Source organism: Phyllostomus discolor, chromosome 4 (assembly GCF_004126475.2).
Source record: "Phyllostomus discolor isolate MPI-MPIP mPhyDis1 chromosome 4, mPhyDis1.pri.v3, whole genome shotgun sequence".
Taxonomy (NCBI): Eukaryota; Metazoa; Chordata; class Mammalia; order Chiroptera; family Phyllostomidae; genus Phyllostomus; species Phyllostomus discolor.
The window spans coordinates 25,405,072-25,425,097 of NC_040906.2; the positions used below are offsets into that span (position 1 = coordinate 25,405,072).

General features: G+C 36.5%; 1 protein-coding gene across 1 annotated transcript in view; it reads right to left on the bottom strand.

Annotated features, from left to right (window-relative positions):
- Nucleotides 1-20,026, bottom strand: part of PARD3B (par-3 family cell polarity regulator beta) — a 972,625-nt gene that overhangs the window by 823,153 nt on the left and 129,446 nt on the right. Inside the window, exon 2 of the mRNA XM_028510082.2 lies at nucleotides 9,695-9,796. Within this exon, the coding sequence (XP_028365883.1) occupies nucleotides 9,695-9,796 (102 nt within the window). The remainder of the gene's footprint in view (nucleotides 1-9,694; nucleotides 9,797-20,026) is intronic.

Consider the following 20,026-nt stretch of genomic DNA (forward strand, 5'->3'; position numbering starts at 1 on the left):
TACAGGGCAATATCCCTGCTATTGGCCTTTTCTTTCTTTTTTTTTTTTTCTTTTCTTTGTGCCTTAAATCATGGGATCTCAGGTATTCAAGTGTTTTTCTTCTTTTCTTTCCATAATATTATGTCTTATTTCTTGAGAGCTCTCATAACCTAAAACAGACAAACAGACACACACACACCCCATTCAAAGACTCACCCACTTCCTTTCCATTTTAAGAAACCTAGTGCTAATCGTTAAGAAGAAGAACCAGCTAGTGAACACATAGACACAAATTGTATCAGGCTCCGGAATCCTGAGTAGCTCTGGGAAAGTGTCCTTGTACTGTAATGTATTCTTTCCTTGCTGTCTGTGTGTGGGAGCTGTGATATCCTTCCTTCTCACCTATCAAATCCCTAAGGGCAAATCCAATCTTCTGTTCAGTAACCTGCGACTTCTTACAATCCCCACCACCATTAAAAAATGTCCCTTATTTCCCGAACACCTCGTTGCATGATGAGAAGTGAAGACTGTTTTCCTCACATAAGCACCTCCTTCCTTCCAAACCTCTCTCAGATCCCTCTCTCCTGGGTCAGTGTTCTTACACCATAGTAACTCCTCCCGGACAAACAAGTGAATGTTTCCTTAAATCCCTCAGGATTTCTGCTGCAAGGGGTGAGAACAAAAGAGCTATATTTGTTTGGTACATCGGAGTTCAAAGTGTCACCATATACTTAATTTCATTTGATCCTCCTCCAAACCCAGCGTGGTCAGTAGGGCAGAGGTGGCTGATTTTACAAATGAGGAAACTGGGTTGAAAGAGGTTAGAACAATAACCAGGAAAAAAAAAAACTAGATTCAAATTGCCAAAGCCCCATGCTATACTATACACTCTACAATATACCTTTAGCGAAGCTGGGTTTAGCTAGGTATTAGGCGGAGGCTATCTGATTTAAGCGATACACACCTAGGCACTGATGACGGATGCCCCATTAGCACCCAGAGGCATTCGCCTTTTTCAAGGAAGATATTTTATAACTTATATAGCTTTCTCTTTGGTGTAATTTGAGGTATTTTAATGAAACTGCTATTTATAAGTTATATAAATAAAAAATAGATGTATTTAAAAAATAGTGGCCCCATGCCTCTTGGGCATAGATATACCTATACAAATAGCTTTGAAAGAAGTTAATGTGTTAGAGCACGTTGGAAGAATCGGGTCCAAGAACATAGCATATGGCTATAGGCATGTGGTAACGGTGAAAATGCCCATTGTTTTCTTTTTTGAGAATTACGCCTTTAGCTCTAAGTCAAGCATTATTGTAACCTCAAGTTGGATTGTCTTTTTCCCTCCAACCAAACTTGAAGTTTTACACATATATCAAACACTTTCTTATATTCTCATCTTCACGGTACTCAAAAGCCTAGCTAAATCACAGGCACCAGCAAGCCTGATATGTCCTTTCCGGCCCCTAGAGGACACTCTGCGTCCCTCACGTGCACCATGAGCGCCCACGCTTCCCCCACACACACATCTGTGCGCAGACCCCCCCCCTCCTTTCTCTACAGCTGCCAACCTGCTAAATTGCAGAAGGCGCCAGGGAGAACATATCTGACATGGCCATCATCTGGACAACTTTGGTTTAAGTCACTATCTCCCAGCACCATTTGTCTTTGCCACAGTAAGGTCACAAAGGCATTGAATCAAAAGTGCCCCTCTGGGGTTGAAACGTGCCCACAAACTGCCTCCTACTGAAATATTTAAAAGAGACAAGGCAGTGTGGTGAAAGAAAAAGAAGGACTAGCAGAAATCTTTCACTCTAGTTCCAACTCTATCACTATCTAAAATTAAATATATCTACTAAACACTAAAGCACAGGTAAGAAATACAGGTATTAAAAATATATTAAAAGACCATTCCAATTGCAAAGGAGCATATAATTCAGTTAGGGATATAAACTAAGGCTCAAGTTACACCGTGATAAAAATCCTTACAATTTCTTAAATTGGTAATTGATAAATGTTATTAGGCAATTGTATTTCTTTAAAGACTACTTAATGATTTCTACAAAATTACGGAGCACAGAGAATTCACTTAGGATTGGGATGGTCGACAAACATTGGTTGGAAAAAAAATAGAATCTGACCTGGATCTTAAAAGATCAATAAGAATTGAGCCTCAGGAATAAATACATTTTACATGGACATAATACTTTTATTTCCATTGTACTTTCACATACAACTTCTTACTTTTCCCGATGACACTGTCAAAAAGACATCACTTACCACTCTCATTTATCAAGGAAAAAACTGGAGTTTAGTGTGGTTAAATGGCTTATTCAAACCTGAAAATATACACACACATATTCATCCATGCATTCAACTCCACTCTACAACTATCTGAACAGTTATAAAGCGCTGCTGCAGACACCACGACACAGCAGTGAAGAAAACAAAGGCCCTCTCTTCGTGAGGTTTACACACTGTAATATATAGAATGCATCTTGGGTAGGCAGGGAGAAGGAATAGGGACACGCTAGACGAGTGAAACATTAAGAAAGCTATGGAGCAAGAAAGCACATAGTACATTAGAGAACAGTCAGATAGTAGTTTTATTACTACTGAGGTTTGAGTTTGAGAAAGATAATTTGGGGGCATTCTGGGAGTTTGAGTTTGAGAAAGATAATTTGGGCCTCTGAATATAATGTATAGATAAGAGGTTTGGACTTGATTCAGTACACACTGGATAAAAAAAGGGTGTGACTTAAGCGTCACTTTAGGGAGAAGGTAATCTATATTAACAACAGTAGTATGTTAATTGCACTTAACACACACTGCTGACTTACTATAGGCTAGATACCCTCCTGAACACTTTACATGCATTAACTTATAAAGCTGGTACTATTTTTAGTTCCAATTGTCCATGAGGGAACTAAGGACACACACATAGCAGAGCCAAGAAATGAACTGCCTTTGCTGTGGAGAATCCAAACTCTCAGCCCCTCTGCTTGCACTCACGCCATAGAACACGTGGCGGGCAAGAAGGGAGCTAAAGGGAAGCCCACCAATTCCTTACCAATTAAGTAACCCTACCTTAGATTTTATGGGTTTTAATTTGATAGCTGTAGAGATACAATGAGGGGAATGGACACATGAGGGAGGTTAAAGAAGAATGGTTTATTACATAACTAAATTTTAAAAACAAGTGCATGTTGAACCTTAGAAGACTACGAGATGACATTCTTATCTATAGAAATAAGGTCATCAAAGGAACATGTATAAAGGACACATGGTCAAAGCCAATGGGGACGTTAGGACTCATGGTGGGAGGTGGGGGTGGGTGAGGTGGGTAGAGTGCTGGAGGGAAAATGGAGACAACAGTACTTGAACAACAATAAAAATAAAATAAAATAAAATACAACAACAAGAAATATTTTAAACAAGAAATGAAGTCAAATATAGGAAGCCAACTTGGAGGGAGGACACTGAGTAGTTTTCATCTGCACCAGATGGTACCAGCCTTCTAGGGAAGAAATGCAGAAATGGACTCAGGAAAGACATCAGCTGGAAGTATGGTGCCCTTTAAGCTCTTCTTGGTTCAGATATTTCTCTTGCAAGACTATGGGATTAGGCCACATGATGGCTGAGGTCTCTCTGGATCTATGATTCTATAACTGTGTAATGCTAAAAGCACAGAATGGTTTTTTAAAGTTCGAGATGAAATTTTTTGGCCAAGGTAATATCTTTGTTCTTTACTGGCTTCTACATTTATTTCTGAAACATTTAGCACACTTTGCCTCAAATATCATTTCAACACTTCAATACCTATAAACCAAAGAAAAAACTTTAGGAGAAAAAACCTAAAACCCCATATTCTTATTTGTTAAAAATCAAGTGTTTAAAATACGGGTTTCCCCTTGAAATAGGAGTCTTACTGATAAAATGAGAACTCAAAAATTAAGTAATTAATTCAGAACCCTCCCCCCTTTTTTTGTTATGGAATCCTACTTAATTTAGCATACCCTGTCCTCAGAAAAACACAATATATCTCATACTTTGTTCAACTCCATACTGAAAGTATTACAGTACCTACTTCATCACAACTAGCCATTAACCTTTCAACTAGTGAATAGCAAGATGAGAAGTCTGAACCAAAAGAAGGGGTTTTATAAATGCAAAGATTTAGCTTTAGACCTTCTTAAAAAAACTCACAAAAGTATAGGTAAATATCAGTAGAGTTGGTGACCATGAAGACATGAAAACTACCAGTTGAAATATAAAGTATGATTTTACTGTCCATGACTGAGTCTGTGGGTTTTACTAAAAATATAGTGAAAATTAATTTAGAATGAAATAGAACCAAATACACCATCACATTCAGGGAGTATCGCCTGTGAGCTGGTTTCTAGGTAACTGTGGACTCCACTAGAGGGCAACAGAGTGTGCTCGGAAAGCAACTTGGACTTAAGGATGGTGTCTGGTTTTAGGTCATAGTTCATTCAATGTGCAAACCAGCCTCCGCTTCAAAACCACATGCCATCTATGAATGCTTCTTATATTACCAAACACTATATTCTGATGAAGGTATTCTTATTCTAATGTTAATTCCATATCATATTGGCATTTTGATCTGTTAGTAATATACAAATCCAAACATTTTATCATAATAATAAAGAATCCTCCCATAAAACTATTAAAACAATTTAATAAATTTAATGAAGATTTTTTAAAAGACTGTGCTGTAAAATAGTTTGATGTTTTAATACTTAAATTTAAAACATTAACGGTTAAATAAAAACACAGGAAAAAATAAAAACACAGGAAAAAATACACTAATAACACCACCATAATATTATTAATATAACAGCTAACATTTGAGCACTTACTATGTACCATACTGTACTTAAAACTTAAGGTAGTTTTCTTACACTACCCCTATAAGATAAAAACTAACATTCTATCCATTTTACAAATGGGAAACTTCAGGCTAATAGAAACGAAGAAACTTGCCCACGGACACATAACTAAGGAGGAATAAAGTGGAGCTGAAACCTTAATACCTGGGTACCGGGTGTCACATATGACCCAGGAAGCCAGCTCACCCTTCCAAGGCCAATCTACCCTAGCTGGAGTCCAGGAGGTTTTGGCATCTCTCCAAAATAAACTCTGATAACAGTCAAAACTTTGTGAAAAATAGAGACATTCTCCCAGTATACTTTCCCACATAATATAGTTTTCCTTTTGTATATTCAGTAAAACCATGGCAGTAATCCAATTTATATAATACAAGTTTTAGACTCTAGTATTTCGGTATTATATTGCAATTGTCTTCTACAACCAAGTCAAAATAATATAATGACAATTCACAAGGAAAACAATCATTGAAAAAGTTCAACATTCAAATGTTCTCACAGTCAGAAATTAGCAATTAGCGAACAATAAACTTTGCAGTGGCTTGTTAAGCATTAATCTTTAGACTTCTTAGAGCTGTAACATATTGCAGTGACAAACTGATAAAGGGATGTCACTGGCTCTTGGGGATGGCACCGAAATGACTTCTACACAATGGAAGAAAACAGCATAACATTGAAGTCCCAAAGAGTGAGGGCTCACCCAACGGGCTGAGAATCAATTTGTGATAGACTTTGGAAGGAACACACAAAGCAATCAAATAATCTGCAGATGTATTCCCTGTCCTACAAGATCTAAAAAGCCCAAAGAGTATGAAACCTGAGAAAGCCATTATCACTTTAAAACTTTAAAATTGGATAAGGAACAGTGTATAAGTATCCTATTGCTGCTATGATAAATCACCACAAATACAGTGCCTTCAAACAACACAAATTTAACTTACAGTTCTGGAGAAGTCTGAAATGATTCTCAGTGGTCTGACATCAAGGGGTCAGCAGCACTGAGTTCATTCTAGTGACTCTATGGGAGAATTCATTCCCTTGCTTTTTTCCAGCTTCCAGGAGCTGACTGCATTCTTTGCCTACATTTTCAAAGCCAGCACTGGACAGTCCAATTTTTCTCACACTGTATCTCTCTAATATGAAATCTCCTGCCTTTCTCTTTCATTTATAAGGACCCTTGTGATTACACTGGGCTCACCCAAATAATCCAGAATAACCTCTCCATTTTAAGGCCCTTAATCACTTTTGCAGGGACCCTTTTGCCACAAATTCTGGGGATTAGCATGTCGATGTCTTTGGGGGCTATTATTCTGCCCCCTGCAGACAGCACAGTGCATAATTTGTGCACATTCTGCAATCTATCTGAAAAGTACCTACTGGAATATAGCATTTATTTATTTGTGTCATTTCTCCAACAAATGTAGTCTATATAAAGTCCACTCGGAATTAAACTGTACCTGAACTGAGTAATCTGAGACCTGCAAAGGGGGGTGCAAGAGAAAGCAACAGAGGTAAAACTGGCAGGCATTTACAGGAAATTAGATGCAGGCTTCAGGCAAAGACAGTTGAAGCCAACTATATATGCATGACACACTAATTCTGAATTAATTTTGTTATATTCCATAGTTCTGTTATCTTTCCTCAACAATCATGTAACTGTATAAAAACAAATCTTGATTACTTATGATTGATGAATTTTCATAATTAGAAATTACAGGTATAAACACCCAACACACTGTTTGGCACATTGAAGAAGAACCACACAGAGTGTTGAAATATAAACTCCAGGCTCCAGAGTCTGATTCTGCCGATTACTATACCTGTGTGGTCTTCAGCAAGTCACCTACAGCTTCTGTGGCTATTCTCAGAAATTAAAAATAGGGGTAATATATGGTTCCTGCCCACAGGGTTGCTCTAAAATAGAATATGTAAGTGCAAAGACATTCTGGGCTACTGTTAGTGCTCAATAAAATATTAAGTAGTTGTTATTAGGTGAAATAAAGCAGTAGCCTTGGGCAGCTGGAGAAGAGACATTAGTGAAAAGCTGTAAGTTCTTAGATATTTATCCCGGAGAACTTGAATCACCAGACTGATATATAAAACTGAAGAATTCTGAGAATGACTGTCCCAACTGGATAATTATTAAGTGTCATCACAAATCTTATACAACTATTATTTATCATAAGATACAAAATTCCAAAGCTGCTCCAGCCAAAGGAATGAGAGCGGTAAGACCAAAGACAAACTATTTCTGGTGCCAAAAGTTCAGAAAGTCATTGCTTTTATTTAGAAAACTGACTAAACTATATTAACCCCATGTCAGATTTTAAGTAAAATACTATTTAACCTATAATTTTAGCCTTTACAGAAGTGTACTCTATGGCGATAAATGACCTCAGACTAGAGTACTCTCTAAGTTTCTGCTTTTCCTGTTTCATCCTTTGCAGCTAAGCTATCAAAGTTCCTAATTAAAATTTCTTACATGTAGTGAGTCTTCTCTAAGAGTTGAGGTGTGTGGGCTTTGGCACCAGGATTATGTGCATCCATCAAGGTTGCTAGGGGCTTTCCATCTATATTCTAAATGCAATAGATTATTAAATAGCCAATTTGAAAACAGGTGAGTTGTAATTTTATCTAAGCTCAATGTCTCAAAGGCTCTTGGGTGAATTTCGTATGTCATTAAACATCCAGAAGGATCATTTATAGTTACTGCTTAATCTAAAATGAGAAAAAGTAAGGCAGAATAAAGCCTGGCAAAACCTTCTTTCCACACTAGACATATGCACTATGAGAAAATCTGAAGTCTGCGGAGAGGATGTAAGGAAAAACAATCAGTGATGCTCTCTTGGTTGCTTAAATTATTTTTAAAAAGAGATAGGAGTACAATATTTTCTGGCAATATCAAAAGTATAAATTCCCGTGAACTCTGCAGAACAATACAAGTTAGGCTTCATGGAGAAGAGAAAAGTACATTACAGGAATGGCTAAATGTCAACCCAAACAGCACTAACCCTTTGCTAGCATTTTAACTAATTATCTCACCCTTCCACCTTATCTCGTAGTGACAGTGAAGTTCCTTTAAAATGGACATTACATGCAATAATGCTGTTTCTGAATCTAAGGTAATTAAAAAGAATTCTCTAAAAGGAAGAGCTCTATAGAACAAATTATTTCTCTGGGCACTGTTCATGGAAACAACCTTGTAACAAGATCTTGGATGAGCTAAGGTGAGACATTTTCTTCAGCTCTTCTTAAACTTGCCACTTTTTGGCTTTTCGTGTTAATACACTGGACATCGGTGAAACTTGAGAAAGGAAGAACTTCTTTATTAACAACCCAAGTACCTAACCTATTTCAAAGGATGAAGATGGCTGTGGAGAAGCAGCCGAAAGTAAAATAGTGATATACAGAAGTCAAAGTCCTCCTTTAAAGTTATGAACACAATCAATATGTTATTATTCACTGTGAGACCAAACAACAAAAACAACAAAAAAGAAGTATGCATTCAAACCATGTAAAGACAGAGTCAATTGTAGGGAATAAAGCCTTCTTTTTCACTCATTAATTCAGTAAGTGTTCTTTGAGACTTGAGTTTGGATAAGACATTGTACCAGATGTTATTAACACAAGGAACATAATAGAAATAAAAATATCCTGGTTCATGTCCTCTAGGAGCTTACAATCTATTTAGGGTGACAAGTCCCTTATAAAGTGGCTAATTGCAATGCAAGGCAAACCAAACCAGGATCAAGTCCCAACAGGAAACAGGGCAAATAAGTGGGCAGGATGTCTGCAAAGACTAATTAAATTAGAAAAGCCCAAAAAGATCTTATGAAAAAGATGTAAATTTTACCTAAGTTCAATAAATCACTAATTTGCATTCCAGTCCAGCTGGTTAACACACACGTACCCATGCACCCATACCTGATACTGCAAAAAACAATGCAGAGAAACGTGTTTATAGATATAAATTGGCCTGGTGCACACGGCACGAAGGGTGCACAGTAGGAACTCTGATGCAGTGATCTCCCAGGGACAGCTGTAGTTCGATTCTCAAGGACACATTAACCATTGTTAAGAGGCGCCTAGCACAGAAGTAGTAATAAACAATACCCCAACATCAATAATCCAGTTTATTGCAAATGAACACTTTATACCTTTTTTATTTTGGCATCAGAGGAAAAAATTCCATTAAAACAAGATATTTTCAATGGGATTATTCCCAAGTAGGTGGCAAAACATGTTCAAACTTTTTCTTGGAATACTCAATTCAGTGTTTTACTTTACCAATGAAAACAAAACTATCGCAAAGATAGTTGTGGGCAATTACTTTAAGTAATTACCTTAAGTAAGTAAGTACTTGTGGGTAATTACTTTTGTGTCTTCACCACAGTTCATTACAAGGCTTTCCTCCCCATTTTATTCTCTACTTTGAAACATGTTCAAATCTCAGGCATAAGTTGAGTATTTAGCAAGGGCCAAGAGTAAACTCCAGAGACATCGATGACAGTGAGAAAGAACTCCGACAGCCTCAGAGCCTGACACTAATTTACTGAGACATATCAGGAACTCTTGGGAATGAAGTGCCTGCTAATTAGGCTACCCTGAACAGGCTCCCAAGCTTTGACAAAGTTTCTCCAAACACCTAATGGAGAACTTTGATTTATGAGCTATCCAGGTGAAACCTGAACAGATGGTATCTTTTAATAATAACTGACACATGAGTTTGTTAAGGATCTCAATCCCTGGAAAAACACATAGGTCTACAGAGGAAAACAGAGAGGAGTATTTTCACAGTCATCTACCTTATCTTTGTCTTCCACAACATCTGCCAAGATATCATCTGGATCCAGAATTCCTCCATCTGTGTATTCTAAGTGGTGGATCTTCACCCAGTAGCCAGGATCCTGTAGAACCATCAACAAGTTTCATGACTCAAGCTTTTCAAAAAAGTAATACATGTCTTAATTTAAAAGAAATGAACTGGCTCATTAAAAATATGCTCTAGTAATAATAAAATGTTTAAATGCCAAAATCAAAAGTTAGCTATTTACTTCAATAAATATTCAGCATTTTATCCTGTTTGATGTGAATAAGTAAATCAAAGAATATATATACATTTCATCGAGAATTTTTTTATAAGCTACAATTTAGGTAATCCCAAGAGTACTCTGGAAAAGAAAGATCTGCTTGAGGGTACTTTCTGAAGCTGAGGATTGGAAGTTCAACTGAGATCCCAAAGCTGCAGAGGAAAAAAATCAAAAGGCAGAAATCTGGGATGGCAGTAGCAATCACTTTGGAATGCACGAATGACGTGGGGCGACCACCGACCCTGTGCCCACTTGGAGCACCACGTGCTCTGCGGGTCCTCAGCTCTGAGACTTGCAGTGAGACCGGGAGGAAGGTCTCCCCTGGGTTCCCTCTGCTGTAGCGCAACAGCAACTCAAACTGTGTCAGAGTTGAAGTGGGGATTCACTCAGCTGGGGTACTGATTTAGGAGACTTCCAAGTATTGTTTTAAAAACAACTGCTTAGGGGTGTAAGGCTTAAGGAAGGAACTGTTTTCTCAACTTGATATATGGCTAGCTATACTGATACTACAGCTTAGAATTAAACAATGTAGCTCATTCAGTTACTTATGCACTTCCCATTTCTAGGAAAGGTATGAGGGTGAAGCATTATACTAACGAGACAAGAACATGAACCCATGAAAAAAATTAGTAAATTTTTTACCAGAAGAGCAAAGCTATAATCAATTTGGTTCTGTGATTCTTAGAAAGCCTCTCCAACTGGGAAACTTTTGAGCTATAAATCACTTAGTTTCCAATAAAAGGATACCAGTTTGTGAAAAGAAATGGAAATTCTAGGATAAAGCTCTCAACCTTTACTACATAAATCTTTATAAAGTATTAAGAACTAACATTACCCATGGAATTCAAGTGCAATTCTACAAAAACGAATAGAAACAAGAGGAGGTTGTCACACAGCCTCCCCTTTAACTGTCCTGTACTATTAAATAGTAAGTCAAGTGCAGACCATTAAATAATAATTCTTGTAAAGCATCTATGCAAAAGGCTACTGAAATGTGGCCCAAATACATAGCTTTTCAGTAATCGGACTTGATAAAGTAATGGGCTTTAAAAATTCAAAGGAATTCTCCTTAGCTAAGCTTCTGACATTTCAAAATTAAGTTTTCTATAGAGTATCTTAAGAGATATTCCAAGCACAATGAAAGGAATTCTTTCTGCTTCTAATACTAGGCTTTTAAGTGGAAACATTAATGATTTATTAAGAAATTTTGCCTGATTCTTTTGCCCAGATACAGTCTACAAGGATGTGAGCAATGATTATACAACCAGGTAAGAAAAGCATAAGATACCCCTCAATCAGAATCTTTAATCAGAGATCTTTACCAACTCAAGGTCATTGTACTATGAAAGGTGAGCTAATGATAATAGACTAGGTTCTAAATAGGGAGAATACTGGGGTTCTAAATAGGAAGAATACTGGGGTATACAAAGGCCACAAGACTATGCAGAAAAGAGAGCAAGAAATAATTCCCCCAGTAATCTTTCAGATCTCAATCTTTTTGCTACAGCCATGCCACAAGCAACACACTTTTCCAAACCTACCCAGGACTTCTGGCTTAAATCTATGGAGCATTACATTACCCTGGTAAAAAGAGCCTTCCTACAAAAGGAGCTCAATTTAATTAATTTCTATTAACTTCTGTTGAGTTAGTTTTTGATATATTACAGCACTATAGATAAAAATCCGTTGATTTTAAACATGTTTATAATAGATGATGTATTCTAAAAAGTTTGCTTTCTTATATTTAATTACTTAAAAGTTGGCATTTATTAAGTTGTCTACTTTTTTCTCAGGTTCAGTTTGTAGAAGCAGATGTTATCAACTAAGACTAAAGTAAACAATTACCCCTCAAAAACAACAGTACAATTTATAATATACATCTTCCTGTCTAGAGGTAGGAGCAGAGAGAAGAAAACCAAAGGCTGATTGAAAATACGGAAATCAAGGAACAGCAAGGGAGAGGATCTGATCGGGGGCAAAAGGTGCAGCAGACAAGCAGCAGCAGGTGGGGTTATCAAGTCACACAGCCTCTCTCCCTCCCACGAACTGGTGGGATCTAAGTGTTCTGGAAAATGAAGCACGGGAGTTGAAACTAAGACATTTTTTCCCCTTGATTCAAAAGAGTACAGAAGTTAAAGGTTTTACAGAATTAAGGAAAGGGATCAAAGTAATTTGTTATATTTTGGAATCACATATGCAGCACCCCCTAAAAAAGTTTTTAAATGAAATACATGTTGACAGAATATAAAAAAGACTGTGCAATTTTAACTTGCCCCATTCCATATTGATATTGCATATCATTTATGTCAAAGAAGGAATGGCTAATTGTGATCACATGTCTAATCCTGCACAAAAACAGAAGCTATATGAGAGGAGCCTCAGTTAATATTTTACACATCCAATAGAGGTAAATGAACAAGCACAGTACACACCAACTGTGCTTTTTGCCCCCATGGTATTTTGGCCATGGTGAGATAGATCACTATAAAAATATGCATAGAGCATTAACAGCCAACAGCTACCACAAGACCATAAATTCACTCTGACTCCTTTATGCATGTAAAAATTTCAACCATTACCTTGCAGTCAACATTTTGCATTTCATTTACTTGCTTTTATTACCATCAGGAATAAAACTGATCAAACATGAAAAGATGTTCACATACATGTCATGGTTCACACAATTAATCACTTGGAAAAATATACTGTATTTTTTCATGATTGTGACACTTAATCTACTTTTAGATTGTAAAAATATCCAACACATATAACTTTTAAATTATTTTGAAAATGTCTCAAGAACATGTGCTATGAAATAAATCTTATCACACTCCTAGGATCATTAAAGTATTGAAAAATCACATAATATACATTATGTTTTGTCTACTTCTGATAGTATCTTATCTGTTTTTTTAAAATAATGCATGGTTAGCCCTGGCTGGCGTAGCTCAGTGGATTGAGCGCGGGCTGGGAACCAAAGTGTCCCAGGTTCAATTCCCAGCCAGGGTACCTTCCTGAGTTGCAGGCCATAACCCCCAGCAACCGCACATTGATGTCTGTCTGTCTGTCTGTCTGTCTCTCTCTCTCTCTCTCTCCCCCCCTTCCTTCCCGCCCTAAAAATAAATAAATAAAATCTTTAAAAAAAAGTAAATAAATAAAATGTTTTTAAAATAATGCATGGTTAACTTAAACACTATTGGAGTTTTAAAACAGTCAACAAGGATGAACTGATACAGGAAACTAAAACATATGCATTCTGGGAAGAAGACAATTATGGGGTACTTTTAATGATCAATGTAAAAGTTGTTCCAAAGAGGCATGATGTTAACAGCAACAGATGTTTTTTCACTGCAGGTAGATGACATGAAATTTGCCCCTATTACTTAGAAAATTTATATTAGCCATAGTTCTGAAGAACAACAATTTTCTATCTCCAATACTTGGAGGAGTGAACTAGCAAGCCAGACACTAAAATGCTGTGACTACGAGCACTGAGATTATGTCAATAATCAAAAGAGGGAAAATGTGGAGGTTTCTAAATAAAATGCCTGTGGTCCAACAGGACAGAAATACCCTACAATGGTGGCAAGGTCGGAACAAGGGGAAGTCTCTGCAAAGAGAAGCCAATGTCCAGAGGAGGGCTGTGTTGATCAGTGGTTGTAATCACAGTGCTCAATAATGTAACTGCTTTTTTGTGGCTTGTATTTTCACGAGAAAAATCTTAACCACTGGAATAAGAACAATTGTAGAATGAAAGTTAATGGAAAACTAGAATTTTCCTTGTAGCATTGAACTCTGTGAATTTGGTGGAATATAGCCAGAAAATAAGATTTTTAACATGTCCATCATTATCTTTATTGTCAATAATCATCATAATAGCATGTAATTTGTTTTACTACCTACTATAGGCGAGGGCATATAACAGGTACTGCATGTTTTATATGATTAAACATTTATCATGAAGTGGTTACCAATCCATTTTAGAAGTGAGGAAAGCAAGGCAAAGGTAGGTAAATTAACCTACTCAAGGTCAGATGTTTAATAAACAGCAGAGACAAAGGTGCACTTATTAACAGAGAAAAAAATTTTAGATGAAAGAACTTAACAAAAAGAACCATTATTTTTAAGGATAAGTCAGGGGATCATATCCATTCTTATCACTACTTAATTATATGGATCCAGGCAAATCATTCCTCTTGGCCTCAACTGCTTCATCATTAGTGATCCTAAAGGACCTACGGTCTTCTGCACAATGTACCACAGAGAGTCAAAGTGTAGAGGACACAAAAGCACAATAGTGGAAAACTGTAAAGTCTTTGCATAAGTGTGTCTAGTGTTTCACAAGTGAGGGAAGGTTCCAAACTTAAATCCTCAAAATCATGAAATCAAATCTTTGGTAAGCAACGAAAAGAAGATTTTCCTGCAAAGGAAGAAGTTGGGTCATTAGAACTTGTGTAGAGAATTATGAAGTTTTATATGCAGGCACATTCTAACTACTTCTATCATCATCCTTTGAAGTCATTCTCCCCTCTGTGCAAGACCAGGAGAGAATCAGGTGCCCCAGAATGCACCCAGGAAAGACACAGTGGTCAGAGCCGGTGTGGAAACTAGGGCAGGCAGGGCACAGGAGTAACACCAAGCACAGACAGCAGAGGGAAAACAAGGAGTTCCAGAAAGTGGTGCCAGAGCAAAGACTAGCAGAGCAACCCTGACATGTGAAAGGAAAGAATTAAGCCAGAAGAGGCACAAATGAATATAGACTTGATTATGAGCTAGTCCGGTCTACAGAATACGCCTCTACCTTCCTGAAACAGATCAACCAAAAACAAACTTGAGAAGTTTGCCACCTGATACCACCTTACCCAAGTACGTTTCCAAAGAATTCAGGAAAACTAGGAGGGACCAAGAGGTTTTATGCTGCATTGAAAGTGATACCTGGAGAGTTCAAAAACAGAACTATAAATTTCTACTTCTAGCTTTAAAAATCTATAATCTAACATCAGGTAAAAGAGACCTTAAGAAATATTACTAAAAGTAAAGGAGGACATCACATGATGGTAAAAAAGGTCTAACAGAAAAAAAAATTTTAATTCTAAATTTGTACATACCTGATAGTATAATTTCAACACATATATGCTGCCAAAATGAACAAATTTGAAAAATTCACAATCACAGTGTCAAATTTATGACAGAAAAATAGAAAACAAAAAATGTCAGTGAGACATAAATCATCTGAACAACACAATTAACAAAGTAACCTAAATTATTTATATTATATACATATACCCAAAACACTGCACCCTAAAAGATTAGAAAATACTTTCTTTACAAGTGCACATGAAATAAATATACACCAAGTTTTAGAAGTCTAGAATTATTCAGACTATGTTAACTGATCACAGTGGAATCAACTACAGAAAGGTATCTAGAAATTATCTGGCTGTTTGGAAATCAGGAAATACATTTTGAATAATCTATAGATTAAAAATGTAAAAATTAGAAACAGTTCTAACTTAAAAACAATTAAAAACAAAAGTTCTGTGATGCAGCTAAAGCAGTACTTAATGGTATATTTATGCAAATATTAGCAAAAAAGAAGACCTAAAATCAAGGGGCTAGAAAAAGAAGAGCTAGCTAAATGCAGACAGAAGAAAGAAAACATAGAGCAAAATTCAACGAAATAAACAAATATAAAACAAATATATCAAACTTGGTTCTATAAAAGGTTTCATAAAATTGATAAATACCTAATAGGAATGGTCAAAAGTAAATGAATAAATTTCCAGCATCAAGAAGGAAAACAACAAGAGATATCATCAAAGATCTTACAGGTCATCCAAGCTATGAAACTGACAATTTATATAAAACAAACAAATTCTTTGAAAAATACAACTTATCAAAACTGGCAGTAGCCCTGACTGGCATGGCTCTCTTGGTTGAGCACCATCACAAAGCGCAAGGCCCCCAGTTGGAAGTGTGGTCAGAGCACATGCCTGGGCTGCTGGCTGGTTGGGGGGTATGTGTGAGAGGCGACTGAGGGACAATCAAACATGTTCTTCTCCCTCTTTTTCCCTCCTTCCCCCATCTCTAAACATAAATAAGTAAAATCTTTTAATAATGATTAAAATGACAATAAAAATAGAAGCTATGATAGTACAAAATGACAATTAAATAAATTGAATGTATTACTTATAAAAATCTTTCTCATAGAGAAAATACCAGGCTCTGGTGGAATACTACTCAGCCATAAAAAAGAAGACAATCTTGTCCTTTGAGACAGCATGGATGGACCTAGAGAGCATTATGCTAAGTGAAATAAGCCAGTTGGAGAAAGATAAATAATGATGAATAAATAATGCTCTATAATAACCCATCATAAATAATGATGGGTGTTGTGGGACTCAATAAAATAGGTGAAGGGATTCAGAAAGAAAACAGAACAGTACAGTGCACAGTGATTACCAGAGGTAAAGGGGGAGGGGGATGATAAGAGAGGGTGTAAGGGGGATAAATGCTGATGGAAGGAGACTGGACTTGGGGTGGTAAACACACAATACAATGTACAGTTAATGTATTATAGAAGTGTACATCTGAAACCTATATAATTTTATTAACCAATGTCATCCCAATAAATTCAATTAAAAAAGTAAAAAAAATAAGGTAAATAAAATAAATAAAAAAAAATACCAGGCACTGATTACTTCATAGTTAAAATGTTCCTAATGTTTAAGAAAGATATAGTGTTTATCTCATACAAATACTTCTAGAAACTAAAAAAGAGAAAATTTCTCCCATCTCTTCTTATGAGAACAGCATAATATTAATACTTTCCACGGACAAGAAAAAGTATAAAAATAACAAAAATCTACATGCAATACACATGCAAAATCTTAGATTTATCTAATTCAGTGATATATACAAAGGATAATACACCATGACCAAGTAGAATTTATTCCAGTAATGCAGGAATGGTTTAAAATTCAAAAGTCAACCAAGGTCACTCACCAAACCAAGAGAGGAAAAACAAGCATAAAAATTAGATGATCATCACAGGAGATGAAATACAAGCACTTGAGAATATTCACCACCAATGCACAGTAAAAAGTATCTCAGTCAATAAGACAAGCCAGTAACAAATAGAAAAATGAAATTTTTGAGAATAATATTTATGATGGCATCAACAATAAAATATTTAGGGATGAGTCTAACAAAATATATAAAACTTCTATATTAAAACTTATAAAGAATTGGAAAAAATTCAAGAGGAGTTTCATAGATTGAAATCTGTTTTGTGAAAACCAAAGCTCAATATTGTGAAGATGTTGATCTTAGAATTAACTAAGGTTAGGGTTAGGATTGCAGGGACGTTGGAGCAGCCAGAATTCTCAGGTATCTATGATGGGAGCATATATTTGTACAATAACTTTGGAAAACTAGTAGTATCTAACAGGAACATCCTACTCTCAAGTATATATTCAACAAAAACAAGTATATACAATTACCAAAGACCGGCACTAAAATATTCATAGAAGCTTATTCCTTACACCTACACAGCTGCAAACAAACCAAATATTCATCACCAGTAGAATGGACACATATTGCAGTGGAATACTAAACATCAACACGAATGAACAAACTACAATATAACGTTATGCAATAATATGAGTGAATATATGCATAACATTAATCAAAAGCACCAAATACCAAAAAAAAGCACATACTGTGTGTGATCTCATGCAGATAAGCTCAGAAACAAGCAGAATTAATTCACAACGTTAGAAGTCAGGAGACTGCTTACCCTTTGAGAGAGGAAGAACAGTGAGTCAAAAGGGGCACAAAAGCTTCTGGAGTAAGTCTACTCCTTGATGTGTGTACTGGCTACACTCATTTGAGCACTTTTCTGTGTGTTACACTTTTAAAATGTTTATATGAAAATGAGGAGAACTTTTACTTCTAAAAATGTGATTTCTTTTTTAAACTCTAATACCTAATAGTTCCCTTCACACATGACATCTTGACAGGTACACAAAATAAAGAACACTAAAAAGCTATCTGGAACAAAATTCTTTAGAAGTATAGGAAGGAATCTTAATGCAAAAGAAAGAAAGGGGATGTAGAAGTCTCAAAAACTGGGGAGGCCAGATGATCCCACTAACGGGACATGGAGCTGACTGACCACATTATTGACAGCCTCTAAGACCCATGGTGGAGGCTATGGACCACAGGCTCAAGTGAATCAACAGTGTGACCAGTCTGCTAAAAATGTCACCACCACTTTAAGCTATGATAATAGAAGTACTGTGCCCAGAATAGAACAAGTCATAATCTCATTCTATACGACAGTGGTCATGCCACACTTAGAGTATTTTTTCAAAATTTAAGAGATGATTATTAACAAACTGAGGAGCACTCATACGGGAGATAAAATTTGGCTCACTCATCAGAAGGCATAATTTAGGTTTGCTTACATTGGAGAACAAAAAAGGAAAAAAGAAGAACCACAGTTTATAGGACACTGAGCCCTTGATGTTACCTAGTAAGGCCCAAATTTCTTACTGTTAAAATTATCCCTGGGAATCTCTCAGGGAGACACCACACTGGAAGCGTAACTCCTTTGAATAACTCGGACACTCCTTGTTTTCAACCAGGACTGCAGCAAATCATTGTCTGTTCAATTATGTACAGATAAAGTATCTGGATCATGTAGGAGACCATGTTCTGTGAAAACTGCTTATCTTACACCCTTCCAATCATGCTCCAGCCATAAGCACATGGGAGCTGAGACAACAAAGCCGTAGCAGAGTCTCTCATTTTGTGCTTCCCCTGAGATACACACCATACAGTATTCAAATTCTTATCCCGCTCTTTTTCTTTGGCTGAGCTTTTATAGATGAATTTGTCTAAGTTTTAAATGACCACATGAGACTCCCATCAAATGAAAAGGCACAAGAAAGATGTGCTTGTTATCCTGGAAAGTTACATAAACAATAAAGAAGTAGATTGAAGCTCAACATAAGAAAGATCTTTCAAAAACAGTGGTTTTAAGAGTATATTAGGTTCTGTGATGAAATAGTGAGTTCTCCATTCCCGTAAGAAGTTAAGCAACAGCTAGATTGCCATATCTCAAGGATGCTGTAGGGTAAGGAGAAATAGAAATGACATGATCCTGAAGACCCTTCCAACCCTCAAACCTATAGCACCTGGAACCTTTAAACCTCCTCCAGGCTTTACATCAAGGCAATGAGAAAACATTCTTGAAAGAAAAAGAATCTCTATCTCATAAGAATACTGTTTTAAAGCCCTGGCTGGCGTAGTACAGTGGATTGAGCATGGGCTGCGAACCAAAGCATCGCAGGTTTGATTCCCAGCCAGGGCACATGCCTGGGTTGCAGACCACGGCCCCCAGCAACCACACATTGATATTTCTCCCTCTCTCCCTTTCTCCCTCCCTTCCCTCTCTAAAAATAAATAAATAAAATCTTTAAAAAAAGAATACTGTTTTCAGTAGTGCAGCATAGTTCCACAATTACTGCGCATCTCTGAGCAGAAAGTCGATAAGCAAACCACTGTGTTTTAAATTTCCTAATTCATCTGACGATACTAGTGTCTTGCTGTGTGACCTAAAAATTCACTAATTTATATACAATTTTTTAAAGTCTTCCAAGGTAAAAGAATTACTCTGGGAATGGAAAAAAACTGAGAACTTTATATTACTTACATTATTTACAAATAGGTTAATTTCTTACTTTAAAACAACTCATCCCCACCGCCCTTCCCCTCAACCACCAAAAAATTGGTGTTTTCGAACCCTGACCAGTAAATTCTTAACTTCAAAAACTAGTAGGAACTCATTGTTTCATAGACCATCTATACCAGCTGTCCTGTTTGACAGGGGAGGAAACAAGAATATACACAGATTAAGCCACAAGGGAGGTAGTTGTTTTTTTGTGATACGTAATCCTAAATGAAAGTAATTGCAATATAACAGCACCAACAATTCCAGGAGAAATTTTCTATTTTACCTCGTAATCAAAGTTTTGATAAAAT